This window comes from Carettochelys insculpta, chromosome 29 (genome assembly GCF_033958435.1).
Source record: "Carettochelys insculpta isolate YL-2023 chromosome 29, ASM3395843v1, whole genome shotgun sequence".
Classification (NCBI taxonomy): Eukaryota; Metazoa; Chordata; order Testudines; family Carettochelyidae; genus Carettochelys; species Carettochelys insculpta.
The window spans coordinates 14834721-14854722 of NC_134165.1; the positions used below are offsets into that span (position 1 = coordinate 14834721).

Genomic DNA, 20002 nt, shown 5'->3' on the forward strand with positions numbered 1-20002 from the left:
ACCCACTGCTGCGCTGCCAAGAGCTGATACCCCCCACTCCAGCACAGGCTGAAGGGGATATACAGAGGAACGCAAGCCTGGCCTGATCCAAGAGAAGGAGAAACTAACCCAGGGCTGGGAGGCCCCTGAGAAAGGGGGACACTTGCAGCAGACTCCCTCCAAAAATGGTGCTGTGAAATGGGAGGGGGTGGGGACCCCAAATCCTCAAGTCCCAGGTTGCAGTGATCACAGCAACCAAATGTGGCTTCCCACAGCGAGACCTTGGGGAGAAGCATTTCCCTGACAATGGTGGGAACCGAAAAGCTTCCTCGTTTTGCCTGGCATAAACAGCACCCTAGATTTCACTGCATCTCCTGATATTTAACCACCCCAAACCTCTTGCCTGCAACACCCTCCCCACCAGCTCATAGGGCAGGCCTCAGAACTTATATCCCCTCCTGGCCTGGGCACCCCAATACCCTACCCCAGCTCACAGCCCCCTCCTTCAACCAAGCTCCCTCAGACTCCACCCTCCAGTCCCCTATCCCAAACTCTGTGCCAAGCCCCACGCCTTCTCCGTTGACAAGTGCGTGCCTTGACCACACACCAGAATCTTTACATGAACCCCATCAAAATATATTGCCCACTCCTGCCCCAAGAGTGAGCAATAAGGTGCAAGCAGCACAGGTCAGAGAAGAGCCTGCAGCTGAGTTAACAGCTCTAAGGCATTTGTGCCACACTTGTCCCGGTTGCAGAGCATTGGTGTCAACTGGTTGCTGGTGCTGCCAGGTGGGTGTGGGACAGACCTAACAGGCAAGGGAAACCCTAGAGGCCCGACTCAGATGCCATACAACAAGGCTGGGGAACCCCCACCCCTGGAGGACTCTCCCCAGAAGCTCTGGTGCGAAATCAACTGGATGACTTTAGCACTAGAATTTGAACTGCACCAACACTCTTGGATCAAGCCAAGCCAGGTTAATGAGGCCTTTCCATGGGAGGTAAGTGGAGTTCCATACCTGGCCAAGTCTGGGGGCAGAGCCCAAAACCCTGAGCTCATGTTTGAATTTGAAGACCAAAGGATCCCTGTCTTTGACAACTATCTCCAATCCCCATTCTGGCCCAGCATGCTGTGCTTTGTCCAGCAGTCTCCATGCCAGAAGTGGCTGCATTTCAAGGATGTAGCAGAGGAAGGGGTACAAGATGCCTTCAAACCTGTTAGTGTGACATGGATACAGAAATACAGCCCACATCTTGTCTCTCTCCTGCACACACACAGCCCCCACAGCCCAAACAGCAGACCAACTTCTGTCCAAAGAGCAGTGTCACTAGTCAATTTTATTTGGAAAAAAATCTGTTACAGAATGTTTCTTGGGAATTTTGTTTCAAAACTTTTCACGACCGGAATTTTTCTCTTGCCTCAAGAGGTACATATTTTTGCAATGTTATTTTCAAAGTAAAAATAGAAAATTAAATAAACCTCCAGCAAGTCTTAGTGGTTTATAAATCGGTATTGTGAATGTGAAAGATAAGCCCTGCCCTTCCTTTACCAAAGGCGATAGACAGTGTATTGCTTATAAATGCTAAAATGTTCCTCTTCTGGAACAAGGCATCTTTATTTTCCCTTAAGCTCACGGTTAACAGTTGGGAGCAGCGTAACTTAAACCACCAGCAACATCAAAGTCTTGGACAGGCATGTGTCACCACCACTTCAGCGTGTGATGGCAGCTACCTACATCCATTCAGAATATAACCCACAGCATCTCTATTACTACCCAACCTCCTACCAGAGCTGAACACAGTTAAGAAATGGGAGCAGTTTGTAGACAGATGGAAAACTCATTCAGAAAAAAATCTCATTCATCTCCTTTTATTGACTAAACTTTGGTAGCATTTGAAAGGTTTTTTGTTTTTTTCAAACTCAAATACTGCCCAGGAAGCACTTAACCTGCAGCAAAGCACAGGTGCGCTCCTTAGAAAGGGTATCTTTTAACAGACAGGATGCCTTCCAAGCCAGCTACAGTAAGTGCTTAGAGACTTGGCTGGATAACAAACCCCAACTTGGATCCATTCAATTCACCTGGACAGCTTTGGGAAAAAAAGACCTACTATAGAAAAGGTTCCTGGGGTGGAGTCTAGCCCAGGACTGCGCACAAATTCTTTTATGGCACACAAGGGCAAGTGGGGAGGAGTGGGGCATTCTTCTGAAAAAGCCAAAGGTGTATTGACAAGCGGTGACCACTGGTTTGGTGCACAGGAGCCAGCCATGGGCAAGGGAAGGCAGGGGGAAAAAAGTTAAAAATGCCGGCAAAATTCTGAACTGAAGCTGATTCCAGAAACCTCTTACCCTTCGGAGGAGTTTGAAAGGGTTAGTGGAAAGCGTGGCTCGAACAGGCTGTTTCCTGGCCATATTACAACTGTCTCAATTAAAAACAAGCTTATCACACCCGTGCATTAAAAATAGAGTTTAGACACAAATGAATGCAAGCCAGAACTCAGTAGGCTGACCAGTCTACGGACTTGAGAGGGGGCATAAAATTTGATACGAATTTCCCAATTTTAAATATACAGGCTAAAAAAAGTGAAAACTTCCACGCCAAGGTAAGAGTTTAAAGCAGAAAGGTCCTTGTGGGCAGGGCCAGTAGAAGCGCTCTACCATCCAGGCGTACCGACTCCCTAAGCACATGGTGCTTCTCAGGCTTAATCGGTGGCTTGTCAGAGGTGACCGAAGATTTTTCCCTCCCTCCCAAGAGGGATCAGAAAATCTTCCAAGGGAGAAATGAAAAAACGGAGAAAGAGGGAAGAGCTGCTTACACTCCCTCTCTCTGGGAACAGAGCAGTCACTCACCTCTTCAACAAACACGAGTAGTAGCAAAGGTTAGAAAGAGGGGGATAGACTAGTTTGTACTCCTGGGTTTATTGTTTTGGTTGTTTGAACGCAGCCTGAAGTTGCCGAGTGAGTCCTCCGTTGGAGGAGAGTCAGTTGGAGCTGGCTGTTGTCAGTGGGGAGGCCAGGCTGGCTGTCACGGGGGGCGTAACGAGACAGGCAGCGTGTTTTTGTTTCTCGTTTTTGGGGGGTGTGCGCAAGAGACTTGGGTGCAACATGAGGGGCGCTGGTGCCATTCAGTCGCCAGCTTCGTTGTCTTCTGCTGGTTCCCCCGTGGTGGCGTTCTCAGCGTTCTTGGATGCCTGCAGACACAAAGGGGCGACTGACTGCTTCAGTGTGGAGAACTGCGAATTCTGGAGAGAGCCCAGAGACAGAGGGCCACCGCACCCCCGCAACCTCCACCACAGGCTCAGCCAGCCTGCAATACTCCATTGATTTCAAAGGCTGCCCACCTCTCCACACCACACACCCCAGCTTGGGCATCTCTTCCCCTCCTGCGATCCCACCCAGGCTGGCACAAGGCTTCCCTGCTACCACCGAGAATCTCCTGAACCTCTCCCTGTCAGCAGTACCAAGAGGTCGAACATCCCGGCTGCTCCAATCCCTCCCACCTGGCCCCAGAGAAGAGCTCAGCTTTGACACCTGGCCACATGAACCCAGACCAAGGCGGAGCAGTTTACAAGTGGGAGCACTGTGCTCTCTCTGGGATGGGAGAGACAAGGCTGGGTCCCTTCTGGCCTGGCCAGGCGGTAAAGATTCTGAGGACCAAACTGTGCTTTCAGTCACCCCTGTGCAACTCCACCCCAGACAAGGGGCACTGGTCACCCTTCCCGGACAGGGCAGAAATCAGAATCTGCCCCTCTTCCATAGCTGCAAGAGCTCTGCTAGGGCTGAGTAGGGAGTTTCTGGCTCCCAAGCTGCAGCCGATCCATGTGTGTATGAGATGACACAGCCAAATTACCTTCTTTTTCTTCTTTTTCTGCGTCTTCCGGCTGGCGGAGCTCTGCAGCAGTGCCTAGGCAGAGGAAGAGCAGGTAAGCAGCAGGGAGAGAGATGGCCTTTTTGCTTTGACTGCAGATGAAGGGAAATTCCAACAGATCAACTGAACTTTTGCCAGCCCCAAGGAACAGCAGATGTCCTGGAGGGCTTGGCCTGGGGAATAGCACTCAGCCTGCGTACAGCTGAGCGGCACAGCCACTCTGAATCGCCAGGGCCAGGCAGGAAAGGGATGACCCACATGTGACCAAGCAGGGGCCACTTGTGGATGATGCAGGAGATGTGCTAGACAGCATGTTCCTGACACAATCACCGTGAAACCTCAGCACAGCTGGGGTTAAGATGAGCTGCTGTTCTCTCACTCAATACTACTGCCACGCCTCACACATGCAAAGCAGTGCCTCTGAACCATGCCCTCCTTGGCTTCAGAGCCTGGAGCTCAGCATTCTGGTCCAACCTGCACTCCCTGTCCCTGCAGGAGCTTGGCCTCGTCCCTTTGGCTACCTGGGCCTCCGTCCCTGTCGGGTGATGGAAGCACAGCCCTGCCTTATGGGGGTTTCTAAGGGTAAGTTTAGTGAAGATCATCAGGCATCCAGATACTGCCATGGTGGCAGGTACACAAACCCCACACCAGGGTCTCATTTGAAATCTCGGTGATGTCACATTTTCTTCCCTTCCTTACAGCCCTGCCCCCTACCCAGTCTTCATTTGAGATCCTGGAAGAATCTGGTTGACAGGTAACACAAAACTCGCGTGGGGGAAGTCCTGTGAGCCAAACCACAGACCTAAACAGCTTCGAGAGACGACAAAAGGCCACCAGACTGCACAGGGGCCACGGGGCTGGCCAACCTGGCACTGAAGCACCAGACTCGCAGGCCCCAAGGGGAGCCAAGGCATGTGAGTCGAACACGCTTCACCTCGGACTGACCTTCAGTTCTGCATCCTGAACCTCCAGTTCAGATTTGTAGAGCTCCGGCTCGAAGGGGCCACAGGTTATCCTCATGGGGCCGTTGGGCATTAAGAGCACTGTAAATTTGAACTGGGCGACAAACTCACCTGTAAGGCAGGAATCGGCATCAGAGCTGAACCAGAGGTCGGCACTGGTGGAGCAGCACGCAGCCCAAACTCCACCTGCTTTCCCGCCGGTGAGCCTGCCTGACACAAGCAGTAAAGTGCACCTGCCACCTGTCAGTGAAGTCCCTCCCACCCAGTATGTCCTCCCATCTGACCTTTAAGAGAATCACACTGATGGCACTTCCACCACCACCCACAGAGAGCTCCCCAGGTGCCAGTGGAGCTCACAAGCAGGACTGCTCTTATGCAAGACCAGGCAACCAATGGGTCAAAAGCTACTTAGCAAAGAAATCCTTGGCTCTTTCTGCTGAACGAGTCTGATCAAAGCTGGGGGGGGACACACACACCAGGGGGAGGAAGCGGAGAGAGAAGCTGCTCTACCACCATTGTGCTCTCCTACAAGCCCCCTGCCCCCAAGGACTCACCTTCCTTTTCATACAGGACATTGAAAGGCTGGAGCAGCTCATGTTTGGCACATTCCACCACCCCCATCCTGGCCTTCTTCTCGTCCTCAAATGCCCTGCACAGAAAGGGAGAGTGCCAAGGACCTGAGTTTGTCTCTCTCACGAGCTAATGAGCAAACAACGGAGGAGGAGGCTCCAACCATGCTACCTAACTTCCCACTGGGGGCCCTTCCCCTCCCAGAGACCAGCCCTGGGTAAGGTAGCAGAGCTAAGTGAACACTAGATGGCAGGTTAGAATCCCTCAAAACAGCCCACAAATTGAACATTAACCTGGGAAGTTATTTCCCCTTTGCTCAAGTGCACAGCAGCCAAAAATGGGGGGCGTGGAATGGCCACTGCATCCAGACACAGCTTTCACTGTGCTGTGTGTGGGGGACAGGACTGGCTCCCTCATATTGCAGCTGCAACCTCACAGATGGTGCGGGGGGGCGCTCCAAGCTTCATGCTCCCTGACGGGTGGAACACTCGAGGCTGTCACATATCCTCTCTCTGTAGCTTGTTAGCTGCAGCGCACCCAACAGCTGCAGTCTAACTGATTCTGCTGTTGACAAATAAGGGAGGACTCCTGCAGGGCCCCTGATTTTGAGCCAAGGGGGGCCACAAAGGGAGAAGAGAGAATACCTGAGTGTAAACGGCATAGTGTCAAAGCGCCTCTCCACTTCGCTGAAAAAGGCACGGGAGGTTTTCATTTTCAAGCCGTACTGCTTTGAGGGGTCCCTTTTGTAAATGGTAGTTCTCTGGCCAGCATCCTTTGCCTAAAAGCACAGGCGAGACTGGAACCCAGCTCACAGCTTGGCTAGCCAGGCAGACTGAGACCCAGTGCATGCTGAGGCTCCGGGACCTCTGCTGGGCTTTACATGGAGACACAAATATTCCCAGCCCTCCCAGGAGGGGTCTCTGCATTACACACAGGGTGATGGAGACCAAAGGTGGTGGCATGATTGCACACAGCAAGTGTTCCACTGCTGAAACCAGCTCCTGATACCCCACTCAGCTCACAGGGCCACACTGAAATCCACATGGGGCCGAAGAACACGCACCTTCCCTTCTCCGGTGCTGACAAGAACATCAATGGCGTAAACTTCATGGACCTCAAACTCAGCTTTTTCATGGTCCTTCCTAGGCAGAAGAGATTTGGCAAGTGAGCAAAGCGAGACATCTCGGCAAGAGAAACGCCTCCTTCTCCCTAAGTAACACTGCTGCGCAGAGCCGGGGCCAGAAGGGGCAGGAAGAAGACAGCAGCACAGACACAGGTGTGGTAGTCGTGCTTTACACCACAATGACAGGAGCTTAATCAAACCAAGACATAGGAAACAGAGCCAAGGGTGCACCGAGGTGCTCTGTAGCCGCCCTAGAGATCTGACAGACAACCATCATTCAGGGAATTCTTTGCTACCCCAGCCACCAGCACCATCTTCAGTCGCGAAGATGGGAGGGACTAAGTCGCTTACACTGCATTTACTCTCTGCTCTTTGCTCAACCTGGAACACAGACCTATTGGTTTCACTTCTGGCAAGTCCAACAGTAGCTCAATGCCAGAGAGTCCAGACTGAAGCTACGTTAAACAAATGCCATGGAAATGTTTCTATTCAAGCGTATTCTTGGTTATCGATATGGAACTCATTGCCCCCGGGGCTGTAGGAATGTAGAACACAACCATGGTCCTCACAATATAAACAAATTATAGATTTTAAAAAGCCACAAAACTGGCATATTGGTCTAGCCCACCCAAGTGTATCCTGGCAGGAAAGGGAGGAGCCGGTGGAAGGGAAGGAAATGGGATAGCTCCATGATGTGACTGAAAATGGCAACTCATGGAAACTAATTTGATAACTCTCAATATAGTTGCTGATGAGCTTATGACACATGGTTAAAGAAATCCACTGCCACGATGAGAATGACTGGCTATGGTTGTTTGGCTGGTCATTCAAGTGATCAAAGACTGATTTAGTGATGGGGACACTTTCTAGAAAGACCAATGAACTGCACGGATGCCAGTGAAAGTTTTAGGGGGCAATGATCTTCAGTCACTACCTCTCAACCCAAGCTGCCAACGCACTGCCCTAAAAAAAATGGAAGACACCCACCATCCCACCCAGCCAGGTACCACACACCAAGAACTGGAAAAGCGAAGCTATTCTCACAGCAAGTCTGGTGTCATCCCCTTTCCCAATGCCGCGGAGAGGAATGACAATCCCGGAGAGGAGACTTACTTTTGCTGGTCTGTAGGATTTTGGATGATCGTTTTCTCCCCATCAATCACGTGCTGTTTCAACTGGTGGGACAGCATCCCTGCCAAGTTAAGAGATGCTGTTAGCACCTCAGAGCTGCAAACCAACTAGAGTGACTTGCATTATTTGTAATGCTCCCAGAACCTGCTCTGAAGCTTTCTGCTGGAGGAAGAATGGCAAGCTAAAATTTGAGACTGTTTGCCTCCTCCCTCCCCCGACCATCCAGGGATCTCAAATGGCTTCATTCATTAAATTTCACAGCTACTCTGTGATATAAGCCAATGTTCCCACTGTAAAGGGGTAACCTAATGTCCTAGGTCTGAGGCACAGCCAGAGAGAAACTCCTTTGTAACACTTCCCAACACAACTAACCATTAGAGCTCAGTAGTAACTTCAGGACCACCCCATAAACAAGCTGCCATTTTTCCTTTTGGTCTCTAAGCTGGAGCATCACCTACAAGGAGAATCAGATGTTGCATGGGGATTACAGCATCCCATATCTGTGAATGTTGCATTGTTCAGCATCTCCAAGGGAAGCACAGAGGCAGAAATATTTTTGCCTGTTAGATCACTTATGTACCCTCTGAACAGTCTAGCTATTGGGGCATTCAGCACATCTCAGTCTCACTGAATAAACTGTTTGGTTAGTCTTTAAAGCACTATATATTTCAGCTGTTTTGTTTTGTTTGCTTTGCAGCTCACCTTAGAATTCGGTTCATCAAGAAAAGCCAAAAGGCCATTCCTAATCTGCTTCCATAGTCACCAGCCACAGCAAGGAAACAAACGTAAATCCGTTTGGGAAGGCCTGTGGCCAGTGATGGCTAAGAGCTCACAGCCGAGGCAGAAAACAGCTCCATTTGTTTTCATAAACTGGATCCTTATGCTGCTGCCAGTGACTGCATAATTACAGCACCCGACTGTTTCCAAAACAGTGGCTGCTTAAACTCCCTTGATATCACGAGCAGCCGCCTCCACACTGCAGCAGAGGTGATATTTTTCTCCCAGAGAGCAGTGCAAAGCCTTGGCAAGACCTACACAACATCCCACGTAACGAACAGCCCAGCCTTGCAACTGCAGCTCTCTACGGTGAGCTGAGAAGCCTGCTAGTCTCTCATGGGATTTAACTGATAAGCAGCGACAGGATCTGTTGCTGAAGAAACCAACAGCCACATCACTACATGAACAAACACACCAGCTAAGACTGCGAGTACTAACAACTTTTGTTTACAATTTACATTGATACTTCCCATGTGTACATTTAAGTGTTTACCTTCAGTTTTTTCAGTTTACATGTTCACAGTTGCCAGAGATTATGAAGAGGTCAGACAACAATTATTCAATGATGACAAAACACCAAACCTCATTAACCATCAAAACACAATTCTGTCAACATCACACGTCTGAACACACAAAGTAACTGTTCTTAACCCAAACTATAAGTTTGAGGACCCCCGCCCCCCCAAGTGTGGGAAAACTGAGGCGGGGGGAGGGTTCACACAGACTGGATCCCAGGCCAGACCCTTTGGAGATGGGGAGGAGCATCACCCCCCCCTGGCTCCAGCGGCGAGCCCCTCTCCCTCGTCCATACCCACCCCAGCTGCAAGAGATGGTCCTGATCCCAGCTACTGATGGGGGGCGGGGGGGTGTTAGACTGCTTTAAGTTCTCAAGCAGCCCTTTCCTTGCTTAGTTTGCTGAGCAGCACATTTCAACAACCCTGCACTGAACACTTTTGGGGTTGTTTGCCTACGTACAGCAAAACTGATATTTATGGATCTAACCCTTCCAAGGCTGAACACAGCTGAGACCCATGCACTACGCTCCCCAGCACTGCTTCAAACACTGCAGTCTGATTTGTCTAAAATGCTTCCAAAGGCAACTTTCCGTTCTCCAATTCAGCGCTGAGAAAGCGCCAGCCTGAGCTGGCTTGAGGAGAGGACATCAGAGCCCTAATCAGTGGGCTCCAGGACACTGAATCATTAAAGGCTTCCCAAGGTTTTGACCAAGTAGGCCAGAGCTGCCCCGGATCACACTAGCGCACTTTTACTTCTCTGGCTGCCACCTGTGCTGAATCAGCAAGGCCTTACCTTCAATCGGCGTGCACTTAAAGGAGTGGGCTATTTTGTTCCAAGCGTCTGTCACTTGTGTGTTCTGTAGGAGGAAGACGACATGAAAGCAAGTGAAGGTTTGACAATCCAAGACACAGACACAATGAGGACGTAATCTGTGTTCTGCAACAAAACCGGCATGGTCTCTTATTGGCGGGATCGTGCAAAATCGCCCACTATTTGGGAAGCTGAAACAATTGCAGGTTTTGGCTTTTGATTTTGTAACAGCAAAAACAACAAGCTAACAGCAAAAATACAAGTCCAGAAGAAAACCAAGATGTGTTTTGTGCTAGGGCAGTAATCCAAAGTCTCTGCTGTGCTAGGAGCCACTTGACACAGGTCAGATAGTAAGGCTACACAGAGGCTGAGGGACTAGTAACATGGACAAGAGCAGCACATCAGGAGTGTCTGAGGCATGACCCCCAGGACAGAGGTGTGGCTTAGAGCCCCAAGGAGGATGGTTAGGAGGAATGGCAGGAAATCAAGAGAAATGTAAGTTGACTGTGAGGGAACATTTGCCAAGTGAGAGCTGAGACTAGTACAGCCTCCCAAGGCAATTAGTGGAAACCCCAAACCTCTAATATTTAAAAAACAAGGACCACTGTTTGTTCTGTCTGTACAGCACCAAGCACAAGGTCTCAGTCTATCCACTGCTGCGGTGATACAAATAAATGAGCAAAGGACAAAGAGAGTGGATGGGCTTTACCACACGTGGGCCCTTTGCAATCTGAACTCCTTCTGGGATTGCATTGCCTGTCATTGGATAAATGTCAACTTTCTACTCTTGATCTCAGTCACTGGGCTGCCTCGTGGCATGAATGCCTGTGATGGGAAGACACAGCAGCTATCTATTCCTTGGAGGGCTTGGGTTTCCTGCCCGACTAGAGAGTGAAACTTCTGTACGTACAGATGTCGGCAAAACCCACCAAGATACAGGCCACAAATGCAAGTCAGCAAGCGTGACAGTCACTCCCTCTGGCTGTCTTGCTTACCATGCCAGAAACTGAACAGCAAGCCACCAACCCTGTGAAACAGGGCTCATCTCCTCCTTCCTGGAGGGTATCTGACCGTGTGATCAGCTGCCAGTGACTTGTCACACTTAAGAGCTGTGTTCAAAGAGGGACTGACAAGCAGTAGTACCAAGCCCTTGTGTAATGACAGCTTCTTCCCAGTAGTACCAAGCCCTTGTGTAATGACAGCTTCTTCCCAGGTACAGCTCCAATCTGGCTGGAGAAGGTAACACTGGATACAGCCTTAAAGTCACAGCACCTCACTCTGCCTGGCTCCAGCACTCACCTCGGCTAGCTATGACCAGCTGGCTGTGGATTCCCTACTTTTGCCCCTTCCAGAGTAGGTCATGGCATTCTTGTTCTACATGTACGAGGTCACAGTACTAATTCGTTCTCACCTGGTTTCCGGGTTTTACCAAGCGCAGGGCAGCTTCGGCACAAAGGTGAGCTGCCTTGATGACATCCGCTTTACGACCCATCACTGGGGTTTCCTGGAAAAAAGTTGGCTGTTTTTGAATGGGGTCATTTCTCCCCTCTCTAGAATGCATTCTGCATTAGTGGGAGCTGCTAGTCAGACCCCGCACTAAAAACATCCTTCCAGAGTAAGGCAGGGCGCCCTTCCCTTAACTAGTGAACCCCAGGCTAAGCATGGAACAGACCCTGAGAGAGGGGAGTACAGATTTCTCAGCCTGTTCAGTTACCTCTGCTCTGTCAGAGGGGCCGGTCACCAACAGCTGCAACTGAAATCTAGTTACATTTCAGTTTGTAAATTTAAGAGCTACAGACAGGAACGCTGTGCAGCGCATCTGCCTGACCCCCACAGGACGAACCCCTAACAGTCCTACACTCCCAGACAGAAGAATGGACTCAGTGAGATCTAAGAACTTTTCCAACTTTCCTTTCTATTATCATCTAGCCCTTTTCGCAAGCACAACATGTTCACATGAGGACTGCTGCCCCCAGGTGCTCAGCTGTTATCACAAACGCCCCCACCAAGGGCCGCAGGTAAAAAGCAAGATTGAAGGGCTATTTACGACAAGTTTATTCAAATTTTCAAATATATTTTTCCCTACGTGGCAAATCTCTCAAATGCCATTTGTGAAAGTGACTTCCTGACACCACGCAGGATGGGCTGTGCCATCAATCTCTGCCAAAGACGCACCAGGTCTGTACACGTAACACTACTCTGGAGTACCTACAGCCACTTGCAAGCCAATCTGCTGCAAGTCCAGGCAGGATAAGTGCGTAGTGGGACTGGGTTCATCTAACTTGCTGTGCAAGTCACCTGAGCCGAACACAGAAGCAGGAACTTGGCTCCCTATCTTCCCCAGCAGGGAGCAGCAAGCCCAGTTTGACCAGCCAGCTCCATGCACCCAGGACACCATCCCCTCCAACTGCCACCACAGATCAAAGCATGGGTGACCCCCAACAGCTCAGCTTGCAGTTGGCTGGCTTCCCACGTGTTGCGTGTGCTACGGCAACATTCAAACAGCTCAGCGTCCTGGCTTTTATTAGGGGAATAATGATTCATTGATTTTAAATACTGCTTCTGTTCACGTTTTCCAAACTCACTGATGTACAGACTTCTGCTCTGCTGCTGACATCAGGTGCTCTCTGCAGTCTGGGTGCTCAAGCATGGGCTTGTATTTCCTGCCTTTTCTGAACCTGGCCTGATCCGAAAGTAGCGTAGGTGAGATCACCATGCATACCACATGCGAGAAACCTACCTTTGCTGCACTGATGATAAAACTGTGCGCTACATTCGCGATGAAGCCATCCACATGGACTCCCAGGTCACTGATAGTGAGAAAAACCAGGGTTAGTTCCAGGCAAGACCTCATGGTTCAGGAAGCCTCTATGACCCCTGAACACACAAAGGGAACAGGCTGTTTCAGTTGCATCACGCGCCTCACCAATGCTTCCAAAAGTGAGCCAGTTTGTAAATGCTCTTCACAAATCAAGGGGCAGAGGCCAACATTTAACTCACATGAAACATAGCTCAGGCACTTACATCTTGACCAAGTCTCCGTCTTTGAGGATATAATCTTGGTCACTCTTCAAGGGGGAAAAGTGACAGACGCAGTTATTTACTGATATACTCGTTGGGAAGGCAATACCTATGAACAAACGGAAGAATGGTGAGATCTGGTTTGTTAGTCTCTTCTGATGCACCTGAGAAAAAAGAGAAGAGCCACACCACCTCACGCTGCAGCCACATGCTCAAGCCAAGCTAAGCTGGGCCCTTCTGCACCCACTGAGATCTCCAAGGAGCAAAAAATGCATTACATTGCAGTGCCAGTTCTAGTGATCACAGTAGTACTGGAGGGGCCATCTTGCGGAGGAGATGCAAAACCACCGTCTTGATCACTTGTAGCCATTATAGATCCAACTCATCTAATTACGTCTGGAGTAACTAGGACTGCCCCCACTAGCTTTCATGGGTACTGGGTTTTACCTTCTGTCTTAAATGTGTTACCAGCACACACCAATAGCCCAGACGTGACAGATATTTGTGAGATTCGTTTAGCCTGCATATATACTATATTCTCTGGGATCTTTCAGGAAGAAAGCCACTGCAGAAAATCAACATGTGATTACTATAAACTCAGGCATCTGCCTTGAACATGGTTAAAACAAGTCAGCTCTAGAAGAGAGCCAGTCCTAATCAATTGTTTTCATACTGTCCCCATTGATGTTTTAATTTCCAACATCGTATGTGATGTGGGAGGTAAGAGGTGCTCTCCTCAAGAACAGAAGTCCGCTGGTTTAGAGACTCCGTAGTAAAGCTGAACAGGTCAGCAGCTCCAATGGCATACAAGTGAGGAGACAGCAAATCAATTGAGACAAGGCAGCATGGTCTGAGGTTCAGAGCACAAGTAACAAAGCCACAAATTTCAAAATTCTTACCTCAGCTCTGCCAATGACTATCTGTCTCGTATTTGGGGCAAGTCTAAGCCTCCAGGTATCTGTCTCGTCAGCTGAGGAGACTGAGAAGGACTGCTGAATGGCATACAGTATTTTTAAAATACAAAGCACTGAAATCCGGGCACAGACCATTGAGGTCTGCCACTCAATTTTTTAAAACACTGTTCTGTGCTCTGGGAACGGTCCTTCAACCAAAACACAGAACAAACATTTACTGCATCCCTCGGCATCAGACCAACTCCAGCCCAGACACACAGCCAAAGCAATCATTTCTCTCTCATGAGACACTGCTTGGAACCATGAGGTTCATCACAGCTTTGTGTAGCTGCAGAAATCTTGTAAAAATTACAGAGCTGCAAAAGTAGAGTGAGTCTTATTCGAGACAGGGTATGTGTCTCCAAAACAAACCTAGTTTGTCTGAAGTGCATGGCTCATTCAAGCACGAAACTCAAACCAACCAGTGCTGTATGGTTGCTGCTGTAGACTGCTCCTTAGTAGAAAATGTGGGGTGTTTATTGGGGTAGGCACAAACCCTGGAGCTCAGCTTCCAGAAGGCAATCTTCACTATGCATCTCAACAACTTCATTGTATGGTGTGATGTAAACAAACAGAAAAGGGATAAAAGCACAGCCTTGGCAAAAGGAACCTTTGAAACTGCACTTTACCTTTTTTCATTTCTTTCTCCTTCTTGAAGATTTTGCCAGTCTCTTCCATGATCATGGCATCCCCCTTCTCACACAGGCTAAGAACAGACCCTCCAGATTTAGCGGCTTCGACCACTGTACGCAGGACCCCTGGATTCAAACACAAAGTGGAAATGGATGTGTTCATTAAAAACAGGCAGTAACATTAAAAGAGCTCCTTTATATGTGACACATATATGGGCCACAGCAGAAAGGCATTTCAGGAGACGAAAACTGACAGCTCAACTTTTCACCCCAGTACACCCTAGGTGCACACATTTGATTTTTTTAAATACAGCTGGCTCTCAGGGACTGCCCTGACTCAGGAACTCCATCGAGCACTACCTTGCTGTGACTGCAAGCATACATGAACAAACAGGAGGACTTGCACCCACGGGCTATGTCTACAACTAGCCCCAAACTTCGAAATGGCCATGCAAATGGCCATTTCGAAGTTTACTAATGAAGTGCTGAAATGCATATTCAACGCTTCATTAGCATGCGGGTGGCTGCGGCGCTTCGAAATTGATGCGCCTCGCTGCCGCGCATCTCGTCCTGACGGGGCTCCTTTTTGAAAGGACCCTGACTACTTTGAAGTCCCCTTAGTCCCATCAGCTCATGGGAATAAGGAGACTTCGAAGTAGGCGGGGTCCTTTCGAAAAGGAGCCCCGTCGGGACGAGACGTGCAGCTGCGAGGGCACATCAATTTCGAAGCGCCGCGGCCGCCCGCATGCTAATGAAGCGCTGAATATGCATTTCAGCGCTTCATTAGTAAACTTCAAAATGGCCATTTGCGTGGCCATTTCGAAGTTTGGGGCTAGTGTAGACACGGCCATGAAGTGCTGAACTTCAGATGCCCTTGAAATTCCAAACACCTGTCCACTCCCGCCTACAGACAGCAGGGTCTGTTTACTAAGGGAGTCAAGTGGAAACAGTGCCGCTCTCCCTCATTCCTTCCCTGCACGAGTCAGGGCTACAGAAAGAGGCTCAAAAATGACCCAGGAAACTGTGTGTCACACATCAAAGGAACAAGGGCTGCTATTGTGGCTTCAAGGACTATTACATATGGATTCTCATTGGGACAGGTCATTTGGCACCAGAGCTGGCAACGGTACAGAACAAGTGCAGCTAACCTTCCTGCGCTAGTCTCATGCTTTGCAGCCACCTTTCTTGCAGTGGCACAGAAAAACTTTTCTTAACTAGTCCTTTGCTTTCTTTCCTTCTTCCCCACTCCACCAGCTGTACACCTCATGCCGCACTAGGTGCTAAACAACATTCTCGGCCCTAGTCACAGAACACTGCACAGTTCTGGCTTTGGAAATATTATAGTTTGGCTTTTTGATTGCTTTATCAGCAGGCTGAGAGTCCAGCACAGACACAAGGTACATTTCTATTTTATAAATGGCTAGAAAACATTTGAAGCATGGGGCTCTTGCTGAAGTTCTCCAGCACCACATCTGTGACCAAATCTTGACTGCATTATTCACACAGCACCAGGGAAATCCCTGGGATTATTTGAGGGAGAACAAAGAGCAAGTTGACACATTAGCCAATAGTCAGTATGTACAGGCACTGGGAGCCAGGGCTTTCCTTCTGTTTCCAGATCTACTGAAGGCTGCTATGCCATTACTTTACCTCTCGGCTTCATTTCCCCCTCTTGTAATAACATGGCATACTACTTATTTACTTCACAAGGCAGTTGTGAAACTTACATTTTGTAAAATGCGTTTAAATCCCTGCATAAAAGGCACTTGCTCCACAATCTTTCACCCAGTTTCTCTCATATGGAGGAAAGAGATGACCTAATGAATTAATTATAAAAAACCCACCTGTTTCCTCAGACAATCAACTTTCCATACACTGCATGAACTGTGAATTTGGAAGTGGGTCTTTAAAGCGTATCGTAAAACCATCACAAAAACAGTGCTTGGCATATGCCATCACATGAGGAACGGGCTGCTTGAAAATATGAAGTCTTAAAATTCACACTGGAGCAAAAGAAATGGGCATCGATATCCATTAGGGATTGGGAAGTTACAAACCAGTTTTATAGCACTGGCCAAGGAACATCTATTAACTGTACTTTGTACTTATAGAGTGTCTCATTACACAATTTAAAAGCACTTCACATCGTTAAATACATGTACTACATTGTCAAGAAATCAAGAGATTTTGAGCTGGCCCAGGCAAATTTAAAACCTTGTCACTATTCTGGATTGTGAGGATTGTGAATATTTTACTTGTGACATACAGAAAAATACTGCAAGAAGACTTGTGGCACCTCATGGATGAACAGATATTTTGGAGCATAAGCTTTCGTGGTCAAAGACCCTCTTCATTATATGCATGTTAATCTAGAAGGTGCCACAGGACTTGTTCTTTTTGAAGATACAGACTAACACGGCTACCCCTCTGTCACTCGCCATCAGAAAAACACTGATATACCTCACAAAGTGGGCTCCAGACCACAAAAGCCTTTAACTATCAGAGGGACAGCCGAGTTAGTCTGTATCTTCAAAAAACAACCAGAAGTCCAGAAACACCTTATAGACTAACAGATATTTTGGAGCATAAGCTTTCGTGGGCAAAGACCCACTTCATCAGAGGCATAAGTGGGGGGTTCCATTAAGCCTTGAAGGCACCACCACACCCCTCGGTGTTTTCGCAGAAATACGGAGAGCATTTTTCTCTCCCACTTCTCCTACCATGCACACGCCAGGGTTTCCGTCTAGACCTTGGTGCTCTGTGTGGCATAACCCAACGGGATACAAGCGTGTTTACACCTCACCGGTAAGAGCCACGGGGGCGCCCACGCACGGGCCATCTCCTACAAACGGACCCACTCCCCGAGCCCCAGGAGGATCCTTCTTCCAGAGGGGTTCTCCAATCCCCCGACTACCCAGGGCAGGGGTGAAGCTGCTGAGATGCACGTGGAGGCCTCGCAGGAAGCAGCCCCGGCGGATTTGCAGCCAGCTGTCACTCCCCTGCGAGCTCCCGCCCGCCACCACGAATGATCCAGCAGAACCACGAAAAGGGAGCGACGGGGAGCAGGCGCCGAGTTTCCCGGCGGGCTCCCGCAGGGCCGGCGGGCGGGGGGAGGGGCGGCTCCAGGACCCCGCCGCGCCCGGGGGGCAGGGCAGGGGCGAGCCCGCGAACAAAAGGCAGAGCCCATGTGGCAGGCGGGAGCCGCACATGGCACAGGCGCAGCCGGACCATGTGCTGCACTTCCCGGCCGGGGGCAGCCTGACACCCCCGCCCCCACCCCGCCAGCCTGCGGCCGCGGGGGAGCAACCGCCCCGGGACCCGCCGACAATGGCGCGGGGCGGGGAGAGGTGAGGTCGGGCCGCGGGGGCCTTAGGCCGCCCCGGGGTGCCCGGCCCGACCCCCACCCGCAGGGGCCGGCGCTGCTCCGAGCCAGCCCGCACGTGGCCCCCCGGCCCCGAGCCGCCCCCCAGCTCTGCCCAGACCCAAGGGGCTCCACAGCCCCAGCGGCCCGGCCCCCGCCGCCCCCAGGCCCCGGCCAGGCCCCCCCGGCCCCACTCACGGTTGGCGATGTCCCCCCCCATCTTGTACTTGGTCACCACCAGGTCCTCGGCGATGGTCAGCTCGGCCGCCTCCTCCTCGCCCGACATGGCGCGGCCCGGCCCGGCCCCGCGCTGGAACCGCCGCCGCCGCCTGAGGAGAGACCCGGCCGGAGGGAGCAAGCCGCAGAGAGCGCGGGCTCCGCGCGGGGCACGCTGGGGAGGCGAGTCCCCGCCCGCTCCGCCGCCGGACTACGACTCCCGGCAGGCGCCGCGCGGACCACCGCTCCCGGCATGCAGCGCGCCTCGGGGAGCGCTCGCGAGAACAGGGTCGGCGGGCTGGTTCCTGGCGGGCGGGCAGGCGGGGCCGCAGTGCCCTCTGGGAGTTGTATGCTGGGGCCATTTCCACAGCCTCCAAGCAGGGGGCGGGGGCTGAGGAGCCTTTGGCAAAGCTGTGGGGGGCTGTCCTAAGGGGCGGGGAGAGAGGGGGGGCACCCTAAAGAGGGGAGCACCCTCAGAGAGGGGGAGGGGAGTACAATGGGGAGCACCCTCATGGGGGTACAGTAGGGGGGAGCCTGAGGGGGTGGGGCACCCTCAGGGGGAGTGCAGGGGGGTGAGATCCCCAGGGAAGGGGACCACGGGCGGGGGGCAGCACAGGGGCCCCTTGTGTTGCTGGGGAAGCAGAGGACACAAGCTCTGGGGAGGGCTCTAACCCAGGGTACCCCAGGCAGGGCTTGGGGCCTCAGCAGGGCCAGGCAAGGGAGGGGAAGAGGCCGCCTCGTCCCCGTCTTCAGCAGAAGAATTTGACCACAGAGGGAGAGGGCTGCATGGGACTTCCTTGGCGAATGGGACACAGTTAATCCAGACCTGAACAGAGATCACCTTACAAGGGCCCGTTCCCCAGGATGGGAGACACCCTACTTCCCTGGCTTCATTAGCTGGTCCTACTTGCAACAAGGGACGGTTTTTTCCTTCCTTCCCCGCTATATAAATCCTGGATTTTATTTCTCTTCACCATTCATCAGAGGAAGTGGGTTTTACCTACAAAGCTCATGAGATAATACATTTGTTGGTCTCTACGGTGCCACAGGCCTTCTTCTTATTTCTCTCCTTCAAGCGCTCCTTGGCATGGCGTTGGGAGAGGCCCCACTCACCCCTCCCTGCCCCCGCACTACACCAGCAGAGATGCACTCAAGGACCATGTTCATCAGTTTCATCTTTATTTTGTCTTAAAAAAAAAAATGAAAACTCCTTCAGTGCCGGAAAGCATAGAAAACCAAGAGAGATGGCGCAAGCAAGGGCTTCCCTTGTGGGGGTTTGTCCCGACTCGGAGAGTGACACAGAGGAAGGCACCAACCCTCACCCACCTGTAACACCACACCTACTGCCCCAATCCAGCAGTGATACGCACTTGGAGAAGCCCTTCTTCCGCTCTGCAGCTGCTCACAAGTTCAGTGCGAGTTTCTGTTTTCTTAAAGCTTCATATTACATAAAGTATGGTTCTAGTCCTTGCAGCTGCACGGAAAAGCTTGACGAGATGAGCTCTTGTGTGAGCTAAAGGCTCAGAAACCAGAAGACAAATAAAAAAAATACCACAACCAAACTCATTTTTAAAAAAAACATCAGGATTTTACAACTGAGCCCTGATTTTTGAGTCCTCGAGTTTGGCACAGCTGCCTAGAGAGTCCTCTTTGACCTTCGATTGTTTGTTCGTACCGCCCACAGCCTCCAATTTCCTTCACTCATGCTGTATTCACTAAGGCCATGATATATAGTTACCTGCAGTTTGTCTGTATTTGGTATCTCTCCCTCATGCCAGAGGAATTAATAAACGCATCCCTAGTTGCCACAAATGTGTCAAACCCAATGGTGAAAGGAAGTGGGTGTGCCTCCATTCTTTTAGCAACACAACCACTAGAGCTGTTTCATTCCTCAGCAGAGAGTCCCACAGTTAAAATGGTAAAGCTCAGAGATTTCTTTTAACCTTCATGTCACCTGTTCTGACACACAGCAAGACAATGCAAACACTGACAGGAACAAACTGCGTGCGCGCACACACACACACACACACACACACACACACACACACACACACACACACACACACACACACACACACACACACACAC

At 50.7% G+C, this 20002-nt stretch overlaps 1 protein-coding gene across 2 annotated transcripts; it reads right to left on the minus strand.

The window, feature by feature from the left end:
• Positions 1-1296: 1296 nt before the first annotated feature.
• Positions 1297-18073, minus strand: PA2G4 (proliferation-associated 2G4). 2 transcript variants are annotated; one of them, XM_074979982.1, is made up of 13 exons: positions 17897-18073; positions 14335-14463; positions 12756-12861; positions 12472-12541; positions 11143-11235; positions 9714-9777; positions 7611-7689; positions 6438-6516; positions 6019-6152; positions 5359-5453; positions 4788-4915; positions 3825-3878; positions 1297-3165 (listed from the first exon to the last, which is right to left on the minus strand). In XM_074979982.1, the coding sequence occupies exons 1-13, from the start codon at positions 17982-17984 to the stop codon at positions 3100-3102; spliced, it is 1185 nt and encodes a 394-aa protein (XP_074836083.1). In that variant the 5' UTR covers positions 17985-18073; the 3' UTR covers positions 1297-3099. The 2 variants fall into 2 exon arrangements, with proteins under 2 accessions (XP_074836083.1, XP_074836084.1); XM_074979983.1 differs by having other exon boundaries at positions 17926-18046.
• Between the last annotated feature and the right edge of the window lie 1929 nt (positions 18074-20002).

What these genes read in the sequence shown, in the direction of transcription:
- PA2G4 (XM_074979982.1), bottom strand. Translation starts at nt 17,984, where the DNA reads ATGTCGGGCGAGGAGGAGGCGGCCGAGCTGACCATCGCCGAGGACCTG. An exon ending in TAAGTGCACGCCGATTGAAG is followed by an intron (nt 7,690 to 9,713) that starts GTAAGGCCTTGC and finishes TTAACTTGGCAG; the next exon opens with GGATGCTGTCCCACCAGTTG. An exon ending in AATCCTACAGACCAGCAAAA is followed by an intron (nt 6,517 to 7,610) that starts GTAAGTCTCCTC and finishes TCTTCTGCCTAG; the next exon opens with GAAGGACCATGAAAAAGCTG.